This window comes from Rattus norvegicus, chromosome 6 (genome assembly GCF_036323735.1).
Source record: "Rattus norvegicus strain BN/NHsdMcwi chromosome 6, GRCr8, whole genome shotgun sequence".
In the NCBI taxonomy this organism is placed as follows: Eukaryota; Metazoa; Chordata; class Mammalia; order Rodentia; family Muridae; genus Rattus; species Rattus norvegicus.
The window spans coordinates 78,480,940-78,505,736 of record NC_086024.1 but is presented as its reverse complement, the minus strand read 5'-3'; the positions used below and the strand labels follow the sequence as shown (position 1 = coordinate 78,505,736).

The window sequence follows — 24,797 nt, the reverse complement described above, 5'->3', positions numbered from 1 at the left end:
GGAAATTCACTCAAAGGAGAATTGGCCAAGAAAGGTTAAAAATCAGAAAGACATTTTCAAACAATTTCTCCATAGTAGTTCAATTGAACCATATCTATGGACAAGGAACTGGCCTACCTGCTCTGAGAGATGTACATATGAACTGAGTAGGGTCCCACTGAGTTCACAGGGTGGGGTCAGGGTTGTGGGGAAGCTGAGGGATGAATGAAAGGGAGGTTAATTTGACGGCATTTCAGAGCACTACAGCAAGGGAGTTTATGTGCCAGAAACTGCCCCACTAGAGGGCAGGCTTGGGAGGACACGGACTCTGATAAGTGAGGCAGACGTCAGAAGCTGGGAGTGTGTGTGTGTGTGTGTGTGTGTGTGTGTGTGTGTGGGGGTGGTGTTCAGAAGCAGAGGAAGAAAACAGCTTGCAAAATGCTTGTGTAAGCTAACACACACACACACACACACACACACACACACTGAGGAAGGGACTAGATAAGAGATAGGGGGTTTATGCTCTAGCTGGAAGACAACAGGGAGACCTTAAAACTTGGGGTGTTTGTTTGCTTGTTTGTTTGTTTGTTTTTTGAGACAGCGGCACATGGTTGCCCAAGCTGGCCTCAAACTTGCTATATGTAGACAAGGACGGCCTTAAACTCTTGATTCTCCTGCCTCGACTTCCCTAGTGCTGAGATCACAGGCTTACATGACCACAGTTGGCTGTTTGCTTGCTTGCTTGCTTGTCATGGGGTTTCATATAGTCTGTGATGAAGATGACCTTGACCTTTCTGCTCCTCCTCCTCCTTTTGAGTGCGAGCTATCACACCTGGTTATATGGCGTTGGGACTTGCACCCAGGGCTCTGCCAGTGCTAGGCCGAGCTACAACCACAGCCCGGCTCTTTGATGTTTTTGAGCGGCAGAGTAAGGAGCATGACTGGAATTATGCTTCGGACAGATAAATGAGGTAGCAGGATTTAGGGTGAACTCTAGCTGGGCATACGAATCAGGAGGCTACTGGTAATAGTTCAAGGGAGGCTTTATGAGGCTTCAAGTAAAGAAAGCAGAAAAACAACATCTTCCAGAAATTGGCTTCCCACCCACCCTGTTATTAGTCGTAAACAGGGTTATTTGTAATAGGCCTGGCCTGGAAACCATCCAAATGTTCATCAATATGGAGTGAGAAGTCAGGGAAAGGGCAGAAGGGTGTTTCTGGAGCAAGTGTGAGGCGAACTGTAGCAGGAAACACAGAGTTTTGTTTTCCATTCTTTTCAGCTCTTCTCTTTCTAGTTTATATCTCTCAGCAGTTCTTAATCTGTGGGTGTCCACCCCTTTCTGGGGGATCACATATCAGATGTCCTGAATATCAGATATTTACCTTCAGTTCATAACAGCAGCAATATTACAGTTATGAAGTAGCAATGAAATACTTTTGTGGTTAGGGGTGGCGACAACATGAGGAACTGTATTAAAGGATTGCAGCATTAGGAGGGTTGAGAACCGCTGCTCTAGAAAGTTCCATTACATCTTTTCTCCCCTTAGATAATACAATCCTATGGTCATTTTAACAAAATCACAATTCAGAAGTTAGAGTATGAAATTCTGTAACAGAAATTCCAAACAGGTGCTGGCAAATAGCTCAGCCAGTGACCTGCTTGCCTCAGAAGCATGGAGACCGAATATTATCTCCAGAACAAACATAAAATGCCTGACAAACACTCGTAATCCCAGTCACTGTGCGGGCAGAGATAGGACGACCTTTGAGGATCATTGGTCAGCCATTCAGCGCCAATGAAGGACGCTGTATCAAAGGAGTGGTATATAGTTTTCCTGAGGACGACCGCTGAGGTGGTTTTCTTTCTCACACACAACTGTAATTCTAAAATTACAGTTCAGTAATTTAGTTAATAAAATCTTGGAGCTCACTGAGCCCCTTTCTACTTGGATTATAAACCACAGCATCGGTATCACCAGGGATGCTCCTCCTCAGTTAGAGCTCATTTCCCTTTTGTGCCAGGGCTATGCACACACTCCAGTAAGCAGTTAGACTTCCAGCTAGAACCAGCCTTTAAAGTCCACTTTCCTCAGGAACAGAAGATGGAGGCTCAACCAGCAAGCCGATTTTCAAGTTAAGACTGAAAAGATTGGGGAAGCACCTTCAGGTGTTAAGATGACAAGAGGGCCTTTCAAAGGAGAGGGTTGTCCAACATCATAACCTCACGGCCTTCCCAGAAACACTGTGGTATGAGACAGAGCAGTGAAGAGAGCAGAAATTGGCCACTGGGATAGAAAAGACAGACAGACACTGTAGCAAGCGAGGTGACTATGCTGCTGTTGATGCCATCTGTCTCAGGAACGCTCTGAGGGGGAGGGGGAAGCCTGGTGACACCAGGAGGGGCAGGCAGTGGAGACTTCCTAATGTGGAGAGACGAGGCTTTGTGTTCAATCTCAACAACAACAACAACAACAACAACAACAACAACACACACACACACACACACACACACACACACACACACACACGTGAAAAATAAATGTGAAAAAAGACATCTTTTTTAAACTTGGAAATCCTGAGCTCGTGGGATGGCTCAGTAGGTAAAGTTATTTGCTTCCAGACAGGATGACCTACAGTCAACGCCTGGAACCAACTTCTCCAAAAGCTGGACTGTCTCCCATATGTACAAGAGCATGCAACAAGTGAATAAATGAATGGATGCAGAAGAAAAGTTTGAGATTCTGAAACCAGGGCTATTTTAAGTAATTAAAAAAAACTCCAAAACAAAAACAAAACAAACAAAAAAACACCCGAGAGCTGGAGGGGTGGCTTGGCAGTTGTTGCTCTTCCAGAGGATTGAAATTGCAAGTTCCCAGCACCCACACTGTGCTGCTTACAACAGCCTGTAACTCTGGTTCCAGGGGATCCAATGCTTCCTTCTAGCCTCTGTGAACATCTGCATATCATGTGGCACATTTATTTGTTTAAAAAATGTGTATACATACACACTCACACACACATACACACTCACACACACATACACACACACACACTCTCACATAAACACACATACACACACTCACACACAGAGTCAGATATGATAGAGCGAGTCTATTATCGCACCGTCTGGGAGGTAGAGGTAGAGGCAGAAAGATGATAGTGGTTTGAGGCAAGCCTGGGCTATGAGAGACCCTGCTCAAAAACTAAAAGTCAAAGATAGGATAGAGAAAAAGAGGCCATTAAACAGAGGGCCAAGAATCACTAGAGGAAGAGGCTGAGACGCTGATGATTCTGGAAGTGAAAGAAAAATAGTCTCTTGACATTTGCGAAGTACAAAATGTTCAGTAGCAATTTTCTCATCTAAACTTCCCTTTGTGCCTTGACTAACAACTACAAAAGCCACGTGATTTGCTTGGAATAACAAAAAGCTCTTTATGTTCTTTACAAGTTCTCTTCACAAACACAGCCTGGCCTGAGCTTTCTCTAGGAGACTGGAGGGCGGGCTGGAAAGGACCTGTTTCATTAAGGATGTGGCCACTCCTGCTGGAATAGACTAAGTGCCAGAGGATGCAGACTTCCGCTTTAGACCGCTCTGGAACAGTTTCTTCTGAACTCAAGCAAGCCTGAGTATGGAGTGCCCTAATCTAAGTCAGTCAACTCTTGTTTGTTTTGAGACAGGGTCTCATGTAGCTAAAGCAGTCCTTGAACTCCCGAGCCTTCTTCCTCCAGCTCCAAGTGCCAGGGCTATCGGCATGCACCACTACGTCTGACTCCCCATCAAGTCTGTCTGTGAATTACCATCATTATGAGTATAGGACAATGTAGATGAAGAACAGCTGGGTGGTGGTGGCGCTCACCTTTAATACCACTTGGGAGGCAGAGGCAGGCAGATCTCCGAGTTCAAGACCAGCCTGGTCCTCAGAATGAGTTCCAGGACAGCTAGAGATACATAGAAAACCTGTCTCAAAAAAACAAAAAACAAAACAAAATACTAACAATAACAATAATGTATATGTAAAAAACATGCCAGAAGACTGAACAAGGAAAGTGTGTATGTATGTATGTATATAAAATATGAGAAAAATGTATGCTAGCTTCATCTACATAGTGCATTCTGGGCTGCAGGGTGGAGACCCTTTCTCAAAAAAAAGGAAAGGAACCTTGAATTCTAGGACAAAGTTACAAAGAGGAAAAAAATCCAAGAATGATTTCCTTTTTTTTTTTTTGGAAAGATCCACTGATACAGATTTTACACATGTGACGCCAGTGCTGGCCTTTTTGCTGGGATGGGAATGTCCGTGTCCTCCCTCCTCACCCTCCCTCCCCACCACCCACCACTTCCTCTCTTTCCTTGCTTCTTCAGATGAGAGGGTTCACAGTGGGTAGTGAATCCTATACAGAGATTTATTGGAGAGCCCAGGGAGAGGAGGGACAAATCCAGGACTGGCTGCCTATGCTCCTGGGAAGGGGCAGACAGCAGCAAATTGGACAAGGCACAGTGCTTATGTAGGGGTTCTTGGGGAGTGTGTGTGTGTGTGTGTGTGTGTGTGTGTGTGTGTGTGTGTGTAACTTTCTAGGGTGCAGATTTCCAGGGTGAGGGTTGATGGGATTGGGATTTAAAGTCCTGAGTTTAGGGGAGCTCAAGGATTGACCTTTTACCTAAAATTAGCATCATTTGGGGAGGGACCCGTTGAGAGATTGGAGATGACTTTTCAGTGACCGTTACAGAGGCTGGAAAGGCAGTTCTGGCAGTTAGGGAGGTCTAGGGGAGGGGCCTGGCGTCTGGAGCTCCTCAGTGGGGGGACCTGGCCTCTTTCCTGCCTTGAGGGTTTACGAAGTTTACAAAGTATACAAAGTTTACAAAGGGAGTCCACAGCGGGAAAAGCCAGCCTTCCCTACCTCTTAGGTGGCCTGGAAAACCAACAATTAGGCACTTACTTTTTCGGAGATTGGCCATTATCCACCTAAAAGTAGCTGTTCCGTGGAGGTGGATGCTTTGTCCCAACCCCTCAGCCTAGGACTCAACCCTGCCCCAGAAACGCCAAACGGATAGAACTGTCCGGAATTCCACTGGAACCTAGTGGACACAGACATTCTATTCTTATGTAATCATAGACAGTCTGAGATACCTTTAGTAATGGACTTTAAATATTTAGATGGCAGCCGAACTTGATCTCTAATCATGTTCTGCTCAGTTGAGAGGGATGAGGTTGCCTGACCTGACATCTTGAATTTATTTCGCTAACATATTAGCGATTAAGTTGCTACCAGTGACTTCGCAGGCATTTGCTTCTTGGAGTAGATTTTTTTTTAAGTAGCACCAAAAAAAAAAAAAAAAAAAAAAAAAAAAAGACTGGTGCATTAATTTTAGCTTAGTTGAAAATATTTTTTTTTTGCCAGAGTTACCAAAAATCTTTCAGCTGTTAACTACTGATGATAATAACTTCCAGCTATCTATTCCGTGTTCATGTGGGCGTGCATGTACATGAATAGGCTAGAGGGCAACCTCCATCATTGTTCCTCAGAAGCCACCTTGAACTTTGCGACAGGCTTGTTCTGTGTCGTAAAGGTCACCTGATAGGCAAGGTGACCAGTGAGCCTGTCTTCACTCCCTTAGTGCTTCTTTTTAAGCATATGCCCCTATGCTCAGCCTCTGCATGTGAGCACTGGGGTCAAATTCAGGTCCTCAGGTCCTTGGGGAACAAACACTGCCAACTGAGCCATCTCCCCAGCCCTTTCACGTGATTTTAATAATTCAATCTAAGTGGGCTTGGCAGCTCATGCCTACAACCTAGCACTTGGGAGTTCAGGCAAGTGAAGGGCTGCAGGTTCCTGACCAGACAGGTATGCATTTCTAGACACTTTGATATCCTCACCAGCAAGCATAAAAACACCACCGTCACTAACAATAATACCTAAACCCCTTTATACAGGCATGGTATCTCACATACCTTTAATCCCAGTACTGGGAAGGCAGAGGTAGGAAAACTGTGAGGTTGGAGGCTAGCATGCTCTACATAGTGAGCTTCTGGCCAGCCAGGGCTGTAAAGCGAGCCACTGCCTTAAGAAAAGAGCCTCAGTCTATCCAGTTGAATATCTCGCCGAGGGGAGGGCACTCTGGTAACAAACTATTGCTGGCTATCAGCAGTGACTGGGTAACAGTCACTGTGTATTTCCAGGCCTAGTTGAAACCAGGTTTGTTGTGAGTAGTCTGTGAGTTCTAGGCTGACAAAGGATGGGTAAGATGTGGTAAGATGGGGGTGGGGTGGGGTAATGATGGTGTACATCTTTAATGCCAGTATTAAGAAGGCAGGGGCAGAGGGGCAGAGGGGCAGGGGGGGGGGGAAGGGGCAGAGGCAGAGGCAGAGGCAGCAGATCTCTGTGAGTTCAAGGCCAGCCTGGTTTACAAAACAAGCTCTAGGACAGCCAGGCCTACACGGAGAAACCCTGTCTCAAAAAAACAAATGAAAAGCCAACCAACCAACCAACCAACCAACCAACCAACCAACCAACCAACCAACCAACCAAGATACCAGATAAGGACTCCACTTATCTATTTGCCAATTACAGAAATTAAGAAAGTAATTCTTACCCTACATACCATCCTCCTCTCTATTCCTGCTCTAAAATTAAGCTATGAGGAGCTGGACACAGTGATATCTGGAAGGCCAGGGCAGAAGTACTGAGTGTAAAAGCTCTAAGAGGCCAGCCTGGGCAACCTAGCAAGCCCTCCATCTTTATTCCAATGACCAATTGAGGGCAAGCTCTGAGTGTGGTAGAACCCCAGCACTCATTTGTCACCTTAAATACTGCTAACAGAGCAAGGGAATAAGGCTTCAGGAGATACAAAAATAGCACTTCAATTTTCTGACACGGGGTCTTGTTATGTAGCCCAGGCTGACCTTAGCCTTGTGTCTACCTCCAGGATGCTGGGATTACCGGCTCATGACACCACACTGGGCCCATTCTGTTTCTAAGGCATATCCTATCCCTTAATTACTCTCTACTGTTTCCAGTGGCAGAGGTAATGCCTGTTCAAAGTGTCGTGTTTATGCAACTAAAACAGCTATTCACTCATAGTACAGATTTGATTGATTGACTGACTGACTGACTGACTGAGACTGTCTTGTTACATAGCTCTGTGAGTATGGAATGTGAAATCCCTGTCTCAGCCCTAGGAATGCTAGGGTGACAGGCACAAACCACCAGGACCAATAGAGACAATGGCTTCCTAAGCAACTCCTCTCACTTGTTCTTAGACGGGTGGTTTTAGTCAAGTGGACAGACATAAACGGGCAATCTAAATGTCTGGTTCCATTGCCGTCTTTGGGAGACAATGCTCCCTAGGGCCACTGTGGCAGGGTGACATATGCCAAGCAGCTCTAAGAGGTAACCACACCCCTGGGAAAAGGACAGGGGTACCCTAAAGTAACCGCAAGTGAAGGCAAGAGTTTTGTTTCTGAATAATATGAATTTTACAAACTCATTACTACTCTAATCTAAACTACAGTGCCCAGCAGAAGAAATACTTGACTGGAAATCCAAGAAATGGGGTATAGTTGAAACATCTTCACTAATCAGCTGTGGCATTCAGGGAAGTAATGTTATCTGTCTTCAATTGCTTCACCTCTCTAAACCCAGATTATTGGCTTTTGGAGTCTGTATTAGTCTGTTTTCTACTGCTATGATAAAGCACTAACCATAATTAAGTTGTGGGGGAAAGGGTTTATTTGACTTGGGTATCCTGGGTCTCAGACCATTGAGAGAAGCTAAGGCAAGAACTCAAGGCACGAGCCTGGAGGCAGGAGTCGAAACAGAAAGCAGTGAGGAACACTGCTTACTGACTTGCTCCCTGTGGCCTGTTAAGTGAGACACCACTGGTGAGACTCTGCACTAACACACCACTGAAACAAACAGATCAAAAGATGTTACATTTCATTTAACTCAAAAGTCAACTTACTGGGCTAGGGTTGCATGTAGCTCGGCTGGTAGAATGCCTGCCTCGAATACATGAAGCCCATGTCTCCTGCACGGTACACAGCAGGTGTGTTGGCCCACGCCTGTAAGCTCAGCATTCCGGAAGTCAAAGCGGGAGGATGGAGGCCGAAGGCCTACAAACAAGACCCCGTCTCATAAACAAGACTGCACAAAGCTAAAAAGCAACCTGACACTGCAAAGCAACTAAACCAGACAGTGTTACTAAAATCCTTTTATTTCCAGAACACAGGTCATGCCAGGAAGCCAGGCCAGTACGACTCAGCAGGGGGCAGGGGTCTTTCTCTGGAGGCACAGCCATTTGGTGGGCACTTCACAGGAGGATCTCGGCACCAGGTCTTCATCATAAGGAATGTGCCAGGTGTCTCCAGTCGTCTGCACCACAGTGTCATAGCTGAGAATATGCTGATGGATAAGAGAGAGCCGATGGTGAGAACAGCAGAGGGTTACCAACCCTACCCCATGTTTTCCGTTTCTTTGAAAGAGGATTGTGTTTTATTTGACACTGGATTTTCTTCCTTCTTTCCCTTGTATATCCGTGTGAGTGGTGTACGAATGCTTATGTTCTGACGCGCATGCCTGTGCACTCGCAGAAGCCAGAGGCAGACGGTGTGCTCTTTCCTACCAATTTCCACATTAATTATTCCTTTGAATCAGACTAGACCTGGAGCTTCTGTCTTTCTTGCTTGCTGGCAGCTAGCAAACCCCATTCATCTTTTGTCTCGACCCAGTGCTGAGACCATAGGCATGCACAAGGCCATGCTGGGCTTGTTATGTGGGCGCAGGGATCTGAACTCAGTGAGCGCTAACCACTGAGGCATCCTCCCAGCCCCTGCAACCAGAAACAAAATAAAAGTGTAAAGGGGGCTTCATTTTAAGGTTAAGGGCTCTCTATACAAGTGTCACATTTATAAGTTATAGGATTGCTTCATTGTTTATAGGTTTTATAAGTAGAAGAGAGAAAATTAAATATAGAAAGTAGAAAAATGGGCTGGAGAGATGGCTCAGCGGTTAAGAGCACCCGACTGCTCTTCCAGAGGTCATGAGTTCAATTCCCAGCAACCACATGGTGGCTCACAACCATCTGTAAAGAGATCTGATGCCTTCTCTGGTGTGTCTGAAGACAGCAACAGTGTACTTATATATAATAAATGAATAAATCTTAAAAAAAAAAAAAGAAAGTAGAAAAACAGCCCCCTCAAAAGATTATCTGGAAGTGAATTGCAGATAAGTACTTCTAAAAAAAATAGCATTTATTGTGTAAATCTAAGATCGATACTATTACTACCCTTTCCCCAGCACCCACACAGAAATCAGACAGGCATGGTGGCATAATACCCAGTAATCCCAGCATAGGAGACTGGGATAGGAGGGTTTGGAGGCTAGCTTGGGCTATATAGAGAGTTTCAGGATAGACAGTCCATGGTGAGAGCTTGTCTGATTAAAATACACGTATAAATGCATATATTAAGATATATATGAGTGTATGAATATAAACATTAGAATAATCAACAATTACCAAGCCTCATCTAACTTCTACTGCTTGTATTTTCTCCATTACTGTATATATGCATACATATATTTTAGAGTTTGCTTGTTAAATAGGAAGTAGCATAGGATTATTCCTTTGTGAGAGGTTGGGCTATCTGTCACTCCTTTTGAATCCAGAGCCTCCTTTCTCATCTCTATCTTTATTGAACTTCTATTTTTCCATTTTATTAACGTTTCTGAGGAAGCCAGGTCAGTTGTCTTGAATCATTTCCCATCATACAGTCCCAATTTTGCTGGTTTATAATTGCTGTGATATCATGGGGTAGTCTTTCCCATAGATTTGTTCCACGTTTTAGCCTATTCTTAAGATCACTAAACTCATTTATAGTGCTATGTGCAACATATTTTGAAATATGCATACACTGTGGAATGGTTACTCGAGCTGTTTAATGTAAGTTACCAACTTGTTATTTTTTCACAGTGAGGAAACTTAGAATCTGCTCTCTTAGTCTTCAGCTCCTGGGCTGAAAAGATGACTCAGTGGCACTGCTCCTGCAGAGGACCAGAGAGAGTGTGGTTGCCAGCATCCACACGGGAAGCTCACAGCTGCCTGTAACTCCACCTCAGAAGTCCTCGTCCCTCTGCCTCCTTTGGGCACCGATGTTCACATACCCACACAGACACATACAAGCATATAAGTAAAACTGAAAAAAGAACACTATATGTTAGCGGGGGCAGGTCAGAGAGGAGGACTGTAAAGTCTAGATCTGCCCGAGTTTAGTGTGTCCAGGACTACCCTGTCCCCAGGGAAAGTGGAAACTGGGCTAAGGCTGTAGCTCAGTCAGAGGACTTGCCTAGCATATGCAAGGCTGTGAGTTCAATCTCAATCTCTTCACCACACATGCATGCACGCACACACGCACGCACACACGCACGCACACACGCACACACACACATGCACGCACGCACAATGAAAAACACAAATGTAATTTAAATTAAAAAATTGGAAAAGATGCTTAAAAGGAAAAGTAGACAGGATAAGAAATTCCAAGCTATTTCAGGGGAACAGGTAGATGGGAATGTGTGAGTGTCTGGTGTGGGTGAAGGCGTGGTTTCAGGCACAGTCACGACACCCCACATGTTTCAATATCTCAGTCAATTTGCGGTTGGCCTATGAATCCTTTTGCCCTGACAGATGCTGTTTCTAGGAACTGGCTAACTACCAAACTCCAAACTAAAACACAACAAAGTAGTTTGAACCTTCAACTCATGACATTTTAAAAACCGTACCACAGTCCCTTCTTTAGACATGTCTGCTAGCATGTCTTAGAGACAGACTCCATACCTGGAAGGTTAGTTTTGATTTCAGAAACCCTTTCGTGATTGCCAGCTGATGGCCCTGCTGCCACTTAAAGAACAGGCGCTGAGCCCGGGCATCAGGCAGGCAGGCCTTGTGGTCCCGCAACAGGTCTTTGGTGATAAACTTGCAGTGACTGCCTGAGTTCAGTGTGGCATACAGAAGGAAAGGATCGTCCTCCGAGCTGCAGCAGAGATAAGGGAGAACAGTCAGACACTCAGGAGGCAGAGGAGGCTCTCCGCCGTCCTTACTCATATTCTCACCTTCCTTGGAGGCGCCTCTGAGTTCTTGACAGAGGATCTGAATGACCCTTATAAAGCACTTGGAGTCCTTAGTTGGTGACACACTCTAAAATACAGCAAAAAACTGAGGGTACATAAAACTTTCAGGCCAGCCTGGGCTGGAGCTGTGATCTTCTCAAACAAATCAAAACAAAAATCCCAAAAGACAAAACAAAACAAAACAAAAAACCAAAAACAAAGAACCTAAAAGTCCCCAGGAGTTTTCTATGAAGAAGAGTAGAATGTTAGAGCAAGCTGCATTTACAGTGGGATTATGGGGATTCACCACACTGCTCTGGTTTTTTGTTTAAAGTTTGCTTGACACATTAGTAGGGAATGCAAGTTAATGTTAAAATATAAATATCTAAATCCGAGGCACAGGAGACCAGTGGATCAGTCTTTACATTAAGTGCAGGCCCCAAAACGGGGCAAGACCAACTCCCAGGAGACTCCTGGGTTACAGCCATGGTCTATCCAGGTCCTTTCTATAAGACAAAGAACAACGATGACAACAATAAACACACAGGCTTTCCTGAACTCCGTGCCAGATTCTGTGTGTTACAGCCATTTACCCTTCACAGCCACCTCACGAAGACTGTACATGAAGTAATACTGTTGTGGGTGGGCCACAGCAGGTCTGCAATCTGACACGAGCCTATACTCCTAACGCTTAGCAACACTGCATGAGGGGATAGGACTTTTGCTCTTCAAGCAATGGAAATGTCCCCTTTTAGCTTAAAAAAGTAGTTTGGTTTGTGATCCGAATGAGGAGTTGGTCTCCTGCCTCATGTGTCAAGAACCATTTTACCTTTATAAGAATAACTTCTTTGTGTAATTCAGAAAAGCTTGAAGTTCTCACTTCTAAACTAATGATCATTAGGCTTAGAGCTAAGGCACACCCTGCAAAGTGATAGCTAGGTATTCCTGCAAAGAAGTGTGTGCCAGCCAAGTGTGAAGACCTGTGTGTGCCAGCTAAGTGTGAAGACCTATGTGTGCCAGCTAAGTGTGAGAGCCTATGTGTGCCAGCCAAGTGTGAAGGCCTATGTGTGCCAGTCAAGTGTGAAGGCCTATGTGTGCCAGCCAAGTGTGAAGGCCTATGTGTGCCAGCCAAGTGTGAAGGCCTATGTGTGCCAGCCAAGTGTGAAGGCCTATGTGTGCCAGCTAAGTGTGAAGATCTATGTGTGCCTGCTAAGTGTGAAGGTCTATATGTGCCAGCTAAGTGTGAAAGCCTATGTGTGCCAGCCAAGTGTGAAGGCCTATGTGTGCCAGCTAAGTGTGAAAGCCTATGTGTGCCAGCCAAGTGTGAAGGCCTATGTGTGCCAGCCAAGTGTGAAGGCCTATGTGTGCCAGCTAAGTGTGAAGATCTATGTGTGCCTGCTAAGTGTGAAGGCCTATGTGTGCCAGCCAAGTGTGAAGGCCTATGTGTGCCAGTCAAGTGTGAAGGCCTATGTGTGCCAGCCAAGTGTGAAGGCCTATGTGTGCCAGCCAAGTGTGAAGGCCTATGTGTGCCAGCTAAGTGTGAAGATCTATGTGTGCCTGCTAAGTGTGAAGGCCTATGTGTGCCAGCTAAGTGTGAAAGCCTATGTGTGCTAGCCAAGTGTGAAGGCCTATGTGTGCCAGCTAAGTGTGAAAGCCTATGTGTGCTAGCCAAGTGTGAAGGCCTATGTGTGCCAGCCAAGTGTGAAAGCCTATGTGTGCTAGCCAAGTGTGAAGGCCTATGTGTGCCAGCCAAGTGTGAAGGCCTATGTGTACCAGCTAAGTGTGAAGACCTATGTGTGCCTGCTAAGTGTGAAAGCCTATGTGTGCCAAACCAAGTGTGAAGGCCTATGTGTGACAGCCAAGTGTGAAGGCCTATGTGTGACAGCCAAGTATCAAGGCCTGTGGACACACTGAGGGTTCGCATGTGCCATCCAGGATGTCCCACCTTCCTGAGAGCTGCTTTCTGCTTATGAACTGCACACTGTCTTACTACTCCTGCTTTCCATGTTCCTTTGGCTTCCTGGGAAGATGTAGCTCAACAGCAATTTTCTATTGGAGTAAATGCAGGCCCCCAGTGAGGTCCTATGTAATATGGTCCTTCTCTTTGATTTCAAACTCCCCCCCACCTTTGCTTGCTTTCTAGACAGGGTCTCATGTGTTCTAGGATGACCTCTGTATAGTAGAGCATGACCTTGAACTCCTGATCTTCCTGCTTCTACCTCACAGGGCTAAGATTACAGACTGATACCAGAACAGCTGGTTTTACAGGGAGCTGGGGTGGAACTCGGAGCTTCCTGCATGCCAGGAGAGCTTTCTCCCAGCTCAACTGCATCCCCAGCCCCGAGGACTACTTTCCTGTTCTAACGCACCCACACTGGCCTTTTCTTCACCAGGGTCCAGCTAACTCCGGGCTAGGACCTTTGCATCCCTGCTGTTCCAGTATGAGGGAGGAGCACGGTGAGGTAAGGAGTCCTTCCCACAGCAATGACCACTGGCCACAGGAGGCTGTCTGACGACTTGTCCTATCAGGGCTAAAAGGGCAGAACCTTTCTTGTCGTCACTAAGGACAGACACTGACTGTGTTTACATTTGTTGGTGTCAGCTCATTGATCAACTTAGGAGTTTATGGTGTGTATCCTGAGTAGCAGTCCCAATCCAGACCCACTTCCCCCTCTTCTCGTGGGTGCTGACTTCCTCGAATGCACATCTGTTCGACTGTGGATGTTGGACCTTGTAAACTACCTTCATCTCTTTGCTTTTGTTTTAAACATGGCTGCATCCTCACAGGCATGCATTTCTAAATGACAGAGTAGATAACTAGTGAGCGGATGACCGGAATCCACTCTAACTCACCTGCCCCCTCCATACTTACATGTTATCAGCAAAAAAACAGTGGGCTTGCTTCCGCACCTGCTCCATCTCGTCCTTTCTCCACTGGGAACTGGGCCTCAGCATGTGCTTCCGGCCCAGGACCAGCAGCTGTAGATTCTGCTGGGCCAGTTGAGAAACTATACCCAGGAGCTGAAAAACAGTCAAACAAAGGAAATTCAAATAACTAGGCAGGTTCTTGTAGCTGGAAGAGAGTAGCTTTTAATAACTTTCCATTTTTTGAACCCTGAGGAAAATGAAAAGTTAATGCCTTCTTGGTTGCTGTGTGTTTAACAACAGCTCTCAAATAGCACAGGCTGGCTTCCAGCTATGAAGTCATGGGTGGCCTTGAACATCTGGTCCTCACACCGCCATACACTGAGGTCTGGGATTATAACCTCTCATCACCATGGCCAGCCTACAAATTCCTAACCCCTGCCCAGGTCATGCCACAGTGGTTCCTGGTGTGGCTTTCACAGACAGACTAATTCAGTTGTTTTTAAACTGAACCCTCTAGAGCTCCCTGAGATAGTGATGGGACAGAAGTCATTAGTCTAAATTTGAAGCAAAAACTATGTATTTCTTAAACAGTTTTTTTTGTTGTTAGAACTTTTCTGTGTAGCCCTGACCATCCTAGAACTTGCTCTGTAGACCAGACTGGCCTCAAACCCTGCCTCTACCTCCAAGTGCTGGAACTGAAGACCTATGCCACCACCATCTGGCATTACTTTTAACAACTTGTAAAAGAATTCTTATTATTACTGATGGGGGATCTGTCACAGCACACTCGTGGAGGCCAGAGGACAGCTTTGTGGGTTAGGCCCTCTCCTTCCACCTGTATGTAGGATTTGGGGCTTGAACTCAGGTTGCCAAGATGGTGTTTAGTCAAGTGTATAACACCTTGTCTATAATCCCACTATTCTAGAGGCTGAGGCAGGAGAATCACTCACTAGTTTGAGGTCAGCCTCAACACAGCAAGATCCTGTCTAAAACAAAACTCCCAAACATGACAAAAGGAGAAAGGCTGGATGAAGCCTTGTCCCTAAACAGCAGCCGAGCTCTCACAGGGAAGCGCTGTCCCTGGCTACACGTGTACTGGTGTATCTTTACTGCCGCTACTGTCTACTGGTATAGCTTATGCTTACCCTGGAGTAAACCCAACTCTACTGCAAATACGATTTTACAAAGCAGTTGCTTTATGGCCCCTAACTACCAGTTTGGAATGAGAACAAATGAATATTTGTCTGCTGAAGAAAGAAAGAATGCCAGGACCAGAGTGGAGATTCCCAGGCAAGTTTTTAGTTAGTAATATGCAGCTTTTGTAGGGCACCAGGATGACTTAGCAGGCAAAGGTACTTGCTATCAAGTCTGGGGCCCCAAGTGCAGCCCCAGATCCCATATAATGGTGAAGGAGAGGAGCAACCCACCAAGTTGTCTTCTGACTTCCACACGTGTGCTGTGGCAAATTCCCCACCAGCAATAACAACAATTAATTCTTTTGTTAATGTTTCTTTTCTTTTATTGTACATTTTTTATTTACATTTTAAATGTTAGCCCCTTTCCCAGTTTCCCCTCCAGAAATCTACTATCCCATCTCCCCTCCCCCTGCTTCTATGAGGGTGCTCCCCCCCTCACACCCTCCCCCCGTCCCCACCTTGACATTCCCCCTACACTGGAGCATCAAGCCAAGGTCTCCTCCCACTGATGCCCAACAAGGCCACCCTTTGCTACATATGCAGGTGGAGCCATAGGTCCATTCCTGTGTTCACTTGGGATAGTGGTTTGGTCCCTGGGAGCTCTGAGGGGTCTGGTTGGTTAATATTGTTGTTGTTCTTATGGGGTTGCAAACCCCTTCAGCTACTTCAGTCCTTTCTCTAACTACTCCATTGGGGACCCCGTTCTCAGTTCAATGGTTGGCTGAGAGCATCCACCTCTGTAATTGGTTCTGGCAGAGTCTCTCAAGAGACAGCTATATCAGGCTCCTGTCAGCATGCACTTCTTGGCTTCATTGATATTGTCTAGTTTTGGTGGCTGTATTTGGGATGGATCCCCCAGGTGGGCAGTCTTTGGATGGCCTTTCTTTCAATCTCTGCTCCACTCTTTTGTCTCCATATTTCCTCCTGTGAGTATTTTGTTGCCCCTTCTAAGAAGGACTGAAGCACCCACACTTTGTTTTTCCTTCTTCTTGAGGTCTGTAAATTGCATCTTGGGTATTCCAAGCTTTTGGGCTAATATCCCCTTATCAGTGAGTGCATACCATATGTGGCTTTTTTTTTTTTTTCTGTGATTGGGTTACCTCACTCAGGATATTTTCCAGTTCCATCCATTTGCCTATGAATTTCATGAAGTCATTGTTTTTGATAGCTGAGCAGTTCTCCATTGTGTAGATGTACCACATTTTTTAATCCATTCCTCTGTTGAAGGGCATCTGGTTCTTTCCAGCTTCTGGCTATTATAAATAAGGCTGCTATGAACATAGTGGAGGATGTGTCTTTGTTATATGTTGGAGCATCTTTTGGGTATATGCCCAAGAGAGGTATAGCTGGATCCTCAGATAGTACTATGTCCAATTTTCTGAGGAACCACCAGACTAATTTCCAGAGTGTTTGTACCAGCTTGTAATCCCCAATAATTCTTTTAAAATTGTTTAAAAATATAGTTTTTTGCTTCAAAATTCTGTGCATGTTCATAGTTATTTCTTAGCTTTCTCTTTGTGTAAAGCATATGGGTGTCACCATAGTGTACAAAATTCTAGTAAGAGACTTATTTTTTTTCTTACTTGCCTATCAAGCCTAGGAAACTATAAGATCTGTCTGTACATATATTTGATGGTTAATAAACAAGTTCTGATTAGCTAAAGAATATGCCCAACATCAGGAGCCAGGCATGTCAGTCCATGCCTGCAACCCCAGCACTCAGCAGACGGAGGCCGTTCAAGTCCAGACTGGAATACGTGAGTGTCAGGACAACGCGGGCTATTCAGAAAGACCTCACAGCATAAGAGCAACAGTAATAATAATGATAAACCAAAAGTATGATTTAGGAAGTCAACACTTTAAAGACACTAAAAGCATCTGTCTTTCAAAACTCACTTATTGTGTGTACGCGCATAAGAATTACCACAAGTTCTTGCAAAAATATTCAGAATGTTAAAGCACATGTTGAAGCCCAGAATGGTGCTGCATACCAATGATCCAGTGTTTCAGAAACCCAGGCAGGAGGTTCTCAAATCCCAGGCCAGCCATCCTGAGCAACTTAGCGAGAGCCTGTCTAATGTGACACAGGGCCATGTTGGCTTGGTGGGGGAGCACCTGTGGAGCACCAGTTTCTCAGTGGTGGAGCACCAGTTTTCTTGAAGGTAGAGCACCTGTGGAGCACCAGTTTCTCAGCAGTGGTGGAGCACCAGTTTCTCAGTGGTGGAGCACCAGTTCCTCAGTGGTGGAGCACCAGTTTTCTTGAAGGTAGAGCACCTGTGGAGCACCACGAGCTCTGTGGTTCAATCACTGGTACCACAATCAAACAACACAACCCCACTGTTTCTAGTTTTTCAGGAAGACACGGTCTAAAGAAAAGCACAACTAAGTCTTCACAGCCATACCCCGACTCAGAGAAACTGCCCCAAGTTCACTAAATTAGAGCTTAATTAGGAAGGAGAGAAAAACCAAAGCTTCAGTTATTCTGGGGCACCATCTTGCGGTTGAGAGGTCTCTAAATGACAATGAGAGGAGAAGACAGTTTTTGTTTGTTTATTTTTATATTTTAAAGATGACTGGGTAAAATAAAGGTAACCCGAGAACAGTCTGGCTATGAAAAGCCCTCGGGCAAACTGCAAGCTGGACTTAAATGGCTGGTTCAAAGTCCTGGGCATACCCAGAATAGCAAAGAAGAAGAAGTTAATGTAATTCTATGTTCAATCAAAAATAAAACTGGGTTGAGTGTGATGGTGCATGCCTGTAATCCAAGTACTCAAGAAGCTGAGGCATGAGTGCTGCTAGTTTTGGGCCAGCTTGGGCTACACAGACAGATACTGTCTTAAAACCAAAACAAACCAAATCAACTTTGGACTGGAGTTGTAGCCATGTGTAGTAATTATTGGACTGGAGTTGTAGCCATGTATAGTAATTAATTACTATTCATAACTGAATAGAGCTGTATATAGTATTATCTACAGGCTGTATTGTAATAGTGGGGGGGGGCAAGGAAAAAAACCTCAACCAACTGGGAGGAAGGACATGGTACACACACACACATACACACACACACACACACAAAGTCACACAAAAGTAGACATGTGACCATTTGGAGAGGAAGGGAAGCAGGGGAGGAGATGTGCAAAAGGAGGTGACCTGGGAGATGATATGAACAAAATACAATGACCTGTGTGTATAGAAGTGTCATAAAGAAGCCATTATTTTGTATTCTTACTCAAATGAATAAATTAAGAAAAAAAGGGCTGGAGAGGTTATATGGTGAGGCAGCTAAGAACATTTGTTGCTTTTCCTGAGGACCTGAATTGGGTTCCCAACACCCATGACTGGTGGCTCCCATCAACTGTCATTCCAGATCTAGGGGATCCGGTGCCTCCGGGTACCTGCACTCACATGAGCACTGCACAGAGAAGCAACAGATAGTGCAGCTGAGTTTCCAGATGAGTTACCCAGACAAGGAACGGGGTTTTCACAGACAAGGCACAGCATGCTCGAAACATCGTCAGCATGTTGCGTTCTACAGTGTGAGGAGTGAGATTAGCTCAGGCAGAGGTTCAGGAGGGTGACATGGAGAATGCCTAGGAGGGGAGACAGATGCACAGGTCTCCATCAGAGGGGTCTGTTCTTGCCTGAAAGCAGTGGTGGAGATGAAAGGATTTAAAACAGCGATCACTGTAAATGGCAAAATTCTGGACTGTGCTACAGGACCCTCGTGCGTGCATGTGTGACTGTCTTCGGGGAGGGAGAGTCTAAGTATTAGTGACGTAGAGGCACCATGTAAGGACCAAGATGTGATCTGCAAATGCACATAACCAATTTCATGGTTCCATAGCACACAGTACTGAGTTTAGCTGCTTCTCTAGACTCGGTATAAGATCCGGATAGCATCTATTTTCAGCACAGCACATGCAGATTTATTAGCTCTGTTTTGCTAAACAGTCAGTTCCGCTCTTCTTTCAGACCAAGTGGTGTGGCCACTTCAAAACCCAACCCCCACCCTCACAACCCCCAGCCTCACACAGAGATCACCCACATGCTCTCACTCCCACATACTCACCTCTCTCTCTCTCTCTCTCTCTCTCTCTCTCTCTCTCTCACACACACACACACACACACACACACACACACACACACACACACCCTGCACACACTCGCATGCACATAACACCCAACTTCCAACTGCTATCAAGGCAAAGGAGACTTGAGAACATTTGATCAGAAAATGTCAGTGGCGAGGACAGAAGCTGAAGAAAGCAGACATAGAGAAGAAATTCTTGTTAGAAGAAGCTCCTGAGAAAGAACCTAAAGATTGGGAGAGAACATCTGTTGCACTAACATGGAGGGAGTAGGATTGACTGAACCTAGCAAAGAGAATACACTTCGTGTGGTGGTATGTGCAGAAAAATGGTCCTTCCTCCTGATAGCTCTTTTCTGTGGCCTGAGCCTAGGAACTTCTGCATGACTGCAGATATGCAGGGATCAGGACAAGGTAAAACCCAGATGTGGTTGGAGGCTGGCAATGCCTATAGCCAGCAGGCGTCCTCCCTGTGTAAGAACAGGGGCACTGGGACGTGGTCATGGGGACGGTGAGGTTCTGGCTCCACACTAACGTCTGCTGAAACGGTGCCCTCAGTGGGATTACCATCACTTGCCCATGACCACTCTTCCCATTTAATGTGAGCAACTGAGTTCTAAATTGATATCAGCACAGGATGGATGCTTGGGGTCCTGGCCCCAGGAATTCCAAATTCCCTTTTTATTTGTTTGTTGAGATAGCTTTACATGTAAAATGAATAAAGAGTCTTCCACTTACGCCTCCCCTCCCTCTCCGTTAACTTTGTGCTCTTTATCACGTCTGTTAACAAAAATGTAAAGTAACATTATTTGCATATGATTTCTTCATATGTAAAGATGAAATCTTTCATAATTTCTTTACTACCTCTTATAACCGTTTATGAGGGAAGTCAATAGTGTTTTCTCGTTTAAGAATGAGGAAGTAAAGAGAAATTTGGGACTTATTCAGGGTGCTTCTGTGCAGCAAGGCAGAGGAAAGGTCTTCTGTATTATTTGTTTGTTTATTCATTGTTTTTATGCATGCATGTGTCTGCATGAGTTTGTGTGTACCATGGCCATGCAGGAGCTTACAGAGGCTGGAAGAGGTGTTGGATCCCCTGGAACTGGAGTTAAAGGCAGTTATGGGCTGCCACATGGGTACTGGAAACCCAACCCCAGGTCCTTTGCAAGAGCAGCAAGTGCTCTTAGCTGCTGAGCCATCTCTCCAGACCTAAAGGGAGGAGCTTCCTGGGTCTCAGGACAAGCTCTCTGTGTCAGTGCCACCTCATTCCTGTGGCTTCATAAAGCACCTGCTGTATATTTGATGACATGGTACAAGGAGGCCAGGGCTGTACAACGTTGTTTTAAGAGCTCTCTGCTTCAGAAATTGGTGAGGGAGAGGGCTGCCTGCACGGAGCCATATTGGATTTGGGCCTAGCCGCTTTTTGACTGCATGGTTCAAAGTGACTCTGGGCTGTTTGGCCACAGAGACTCACCCCGAAGATGACTGCCATAAATCTTAAGATTGTTGGATAAAACCTCTCCCATGAATTTACGGCACAGGAGTATAACATTCAAGGGATGCCTCAGCTCGAGCAGATACCAGTTATCTCCTCAGACACCCAGTGTCTCCACCACCTGACCTCATCGCCTGACTTCTTTGCCTCCAGCTATCACTGCCTATACCCTCATCTCCCCCTCCTTCATATTTCACAAAGGTCACTCCCCCTACCTGAAAGCCTTAAAAGCTGCAATGTTCATCCCAATAAACGAGACCTTGACAACAGAACTTTTGCTTGGTCTCCTTCTTCTCTTCACCCCCATTTTGGCCCACAGGTAGAAAGCCTCTTCGGGACCCTGAATAACTGGGTCCCCGCTGGCGGGGACAGCTGCCAGGAAGGCTGCGATGTCAGCTTTAGTCAGGAGGGACACCCAAGCCTACCCTCGTGTTAGGGTCCATTGTTCCTCAGCTAATGCATTCAGTAGCATTCCCTCGTATTGTCATAACCTGTGTGAAACGAAGGGATGTAAATTGCTCTTTAAGAATCACGGGGCTCAGCGGTTAAGAGCACTGACTGCTCTACCAGAGGTCCTGAGTTCAATTTCCAGCAACCACACGGTGGCTCGCAACCATCTGTAATGGGATCCAATGGTCTCTTCTGGTGTGTCTGAAGACAGCTACAATGTGTTCATATAAATAAAATAAAATAAAATAAAATAAAATAAAATAAAAATAACTTATTTTTTAAAAAAAGAATTATGGGAAGCTTAGATTCCTGAACTTGGTTTTTCTCTTTCTTTACAGAACCTGGGGTGAAAGGGAAGCTCAGTTAAGTGGAAACTGTTGTCACCCAAAATGGCCTGCCGCTGTTATTACTGCAAATTGAAACTGAGTGTTGGGAGAGCAAGGTGTCATTTATTGTTGTCTTTCCTTTTTTTGAGATCATTCCTAAGTTTTTAAAGGTCTTTTTCCTCAGATATAACCATGAGAATGTGGACACCAAGGAGGATGTAGTCTGTGACCTGCCTCCTCTTTACCCTGTGGTTCAGAGCTTGCGCTCTAAAAGTTAAAATGGAACCCAGTGTTAAGGAGAGTTTAAAGCACCACAGACAACGGGGTTCTTAAAGTGACCACAAATGGCCTGCGGATACTTCCAACATAAAGATAATACCAGTTATACGGTTGTCTGGGAGACTAAAGCCAGGAAATCCTTCATTCACCATTTTCTATGTGACAGTGTCACCGACACAGCCTCATGTGGCTGAAGGTACCGGGCAAGGGCAGAGACCAGGTGGGGCAAGTTTCCACTCAAACCAGGGCAGGTCTCAGGACAGTCCAAGGACTTAGGTCAGAGGAGAACAAAAGTAAACACATCCTTTCATGTACAGCTCTTCATTTTGATGACAGTTTCTCACAGAGAGCGTGAAGCCATTTCAGAGACAAAGGAAAATGAAGAACTATGGGGGCAGTGCAAGGTCACAAGCGTGCTTGGAATTGGTGCTCTCTATGGTGCTTACTGCAGAGAAGACAGGGAAAGTTGCAACTCACACTAGTACATGGTGTTTGCTCCTTGTTTCTGTGATCCAGTTTCCCTCTGTAGATTACCAACTTCCATTGCCTTGTCTGGATTCTTTTTGTTTTACTATGGAGCTAAGGCTGAGAATGCTTGAGACAACACTGGACTCTCTATTTCTCAAGTGACGGCCATCTTAAACACTATTCTGTGTACTGCTGAAAAATACCACCATGGAAAGGGTGTAGGAAACCTTTTAAAATTGTGGCTTGTAACTTCTGGGTTCAAATATTCATTCATGTTTTTATTTGCCTGCTGTTCACTTGATGCTCTGTCAGCCTTGGTTTTACACCTGACAGGAGGTGCTCGCAAGACAGGAGTATGATGGTGGTGTGTGCGTACGTGTGTGTGTGCGCGTGTGTATGCGAGTGTACGTGTGCACATGTGTGTGTTTTGCTTGCATGTTTTTCTATGCACCACGTCTGTGTGCCTGGTGCTCACTAAGGCCAGAAGAAGGAGTCAGATTCCCTGCAATCAGAGTTACAGTTAGTTGTGAGAAATCATGTGGGTGCTTAGAATAGAACTTGTATCTTCTGGAAGAGCAGTGCTCCTAATGGCTGAGCCTTCTCTCCAGCCCTATTATGTTTGTTTGTTTGTTTGTTTGTTTAAAGGAGATTAATAACAGTTTTGTTGGGTTGGGGAAGTGGCTCAGCAGTTATGAGCACTGACTTCTCATCTAGCGTTCTGAGTTCAATTCCCAGCAACTACGTGGTGGCTCACCACCATCTGTAGTAAGATCCAATGCCCTCTTCTAGTGTGTCTGAAGAGGGTGACAGTGTACTCATTTAAAAAATAGTTTTGTCCAAACTTTACAAACTTTATATGCCATGGTAGAGAGAGATTAGCACCTGATGACGATGGGGGTGTTGGAAGATGAGAAGCAGAACCTGGGGCGAGCAGGAAGATGGGAGCCTTCAGTGGCTATATGCGCATTCTACAAGCACAAGCTCGTATGTTGGCTGGGGCAGCTTCAGAGGGGAGAGGTTGAGGCTGAAGAGGCAGAGTCCTACCTCCATCTTTATGTGCAAACTTATATTTACTCAGAGACCAGCTCTGTGAAGGTCTTTAAATGTCTTGGGATAATGTACATACACTGTGTCATATTACCTCATTCTGATGTCATAATGATCCCACTGCTTTAAGACTCATCCTACATCCTGTGTTTGTCAGTCTTTGGTATTTTAGGGAGATTTCAATGACCTCATCTTATCCTCAGTTAATGAAACAATTCTATTGAGGAAGAGAAATGCCATTCCTGCCTTGGGCATATCCTGCCCAGTGTGGGATGTGTTTCCTGGACACCTCTGTCTGCTCTGGTGCCACTAGCACCCACACGGCAATCTTTTAGAAAGTGATCAAATTGTGGGTCTGGGTAGATCCCAGCTAGTGGAGCGAGGGCTGTCTTCTGCAGCTAGCAGAGCGACGGTTTCTAGAAGACAGATTTGGCTCATGACTCACAGAGTGACTTTTCTCTGAATATTTATATGCATTGTCTTTAGTGTCTCTATAAGGTATTTGTCTCCTTTGTTCTTCAAGGCAAGAGAAGGTAGTATGAATTAATGAAAGCTAATTTTAAAAATATTGAGCCTACTTATTCTGATGCATTCCAATCTCGCCCTCAAGAGGCTTATAAAATTTTCCACAAGGACTGGAGAAGTGGCTCAGAAGTTAGGAGAACTGACCACTCTTTCAGAGGATCTTGGTTCAATTCCTAGTAGCCACTTGGCAGCTCACAACAGCTATAATTCCAGTTGCGGTACTCTGTGGGCAACAGGCACGCACATGGTACATAGACATACATAACACACATGTGCATAAAATGAGTCGCCAGATGTAGCGGTGCAGGTCTTTAACCACAGCATTTGGTAGAGGCAGACAGATCTCTGTGAACTAAGGCCAGTTAACTGGTCTACATTGTGAGTTCTGGAACAGCCAGAGCTACACAGTGAGTAGCTCTGATTCAAAACAATGAATGAACGAATGAATGAATAAATAAATAAAAATCCCACAATATTCTACATACAATCCAAGATATGGAAATACTTTTCCCACTCAGGAAAAGCACACGAACACCCACAGGTTCATAGGACATGAAATAAAGAGCAAAAGAGAAGGTCTGAAAACCTGTGTAGCCTCCCAGCAGCACTGGCAAAGCTTTGGCCTAGTCACAAAGCCTCCCAGGAGCACACACGCTACTACTGTGTTCGTAGAACAGTCTTGGTCTGGTCCAATGAATGAAAGACCTGGCCACACAACACTTACTCCAGTTACTGTTCCAACCTAACACCCACAGGAGGTCTAACAGACACGAAAGCAGTTCTTCCATTTGGTCTTTACTCTCTAATAACGTAACAACATTGCTGGAGACCCAAGCTTTGGCGCCAGCTGGCCTGGGTTCAAATTCTGGTTCCATGATGTTCAAACTTCATCAAATGGGGAAGCTTCTTTGTTCTTGTGCCTCTGCCTTACTTTTGGTAAAATGGAAACAATCATTGTTTATCATGTGTACTTCT

General features: G+C 45.2%; 2 protein-coding genes across 3 annotated transcripts in view; both read right to left on the bottom strand.

The window, feature by feature from the left end:
* Positions 1–5,061, bottom strand: part of Psma6 (proteasome 20S subunit alpha 6) — a 31,018-nt gene extending 25,957 nt beyond the window's left edge. The window contains exon 1 of the mRNA XM_006240098.5: positions 4,917–5,061. Within this exon, the coding sequence (XP_006240160.1) occupies positions 4,917–4,935 (19 nt within the window). The 5' untranslated portion in view covers positions 4,936–5,061. The remainder of the gene's footprint in view (positions 1–4,916) is intronic.
* Positions 5,062–8,174: 3,113 nt separating this feature from the next.
* Positions 8,175–24,797, bottom strand: part of Prorp (protein only RNase P catalytic subunit) — a 92,742-nt gene continuing 76,119 nt past the window's right edge. For both annotated transcript variants that reach the window (XM_039111975.2, NM_001106730.2), the window contains exons 5-7: positions 13,954–14,102; positions 10,810–11,005; positions 8,175–8,378 (exon numbers count right to left, since the gene is read on the bottom strand). In XM_039111975.2, the coding sequence (XP_038967903.1) occupies positions 8,235–8,378; positions 10,810–11,005; positions 13,954–14,102 (489 nt within the window). In that variant the 3' untranslated portion in view covers positions 8,175–8,234. The remainder of the gene's footprint in view (positions 8,379–10,809; positions 11,006–13,953; positions 14,103–24,797) is intronic.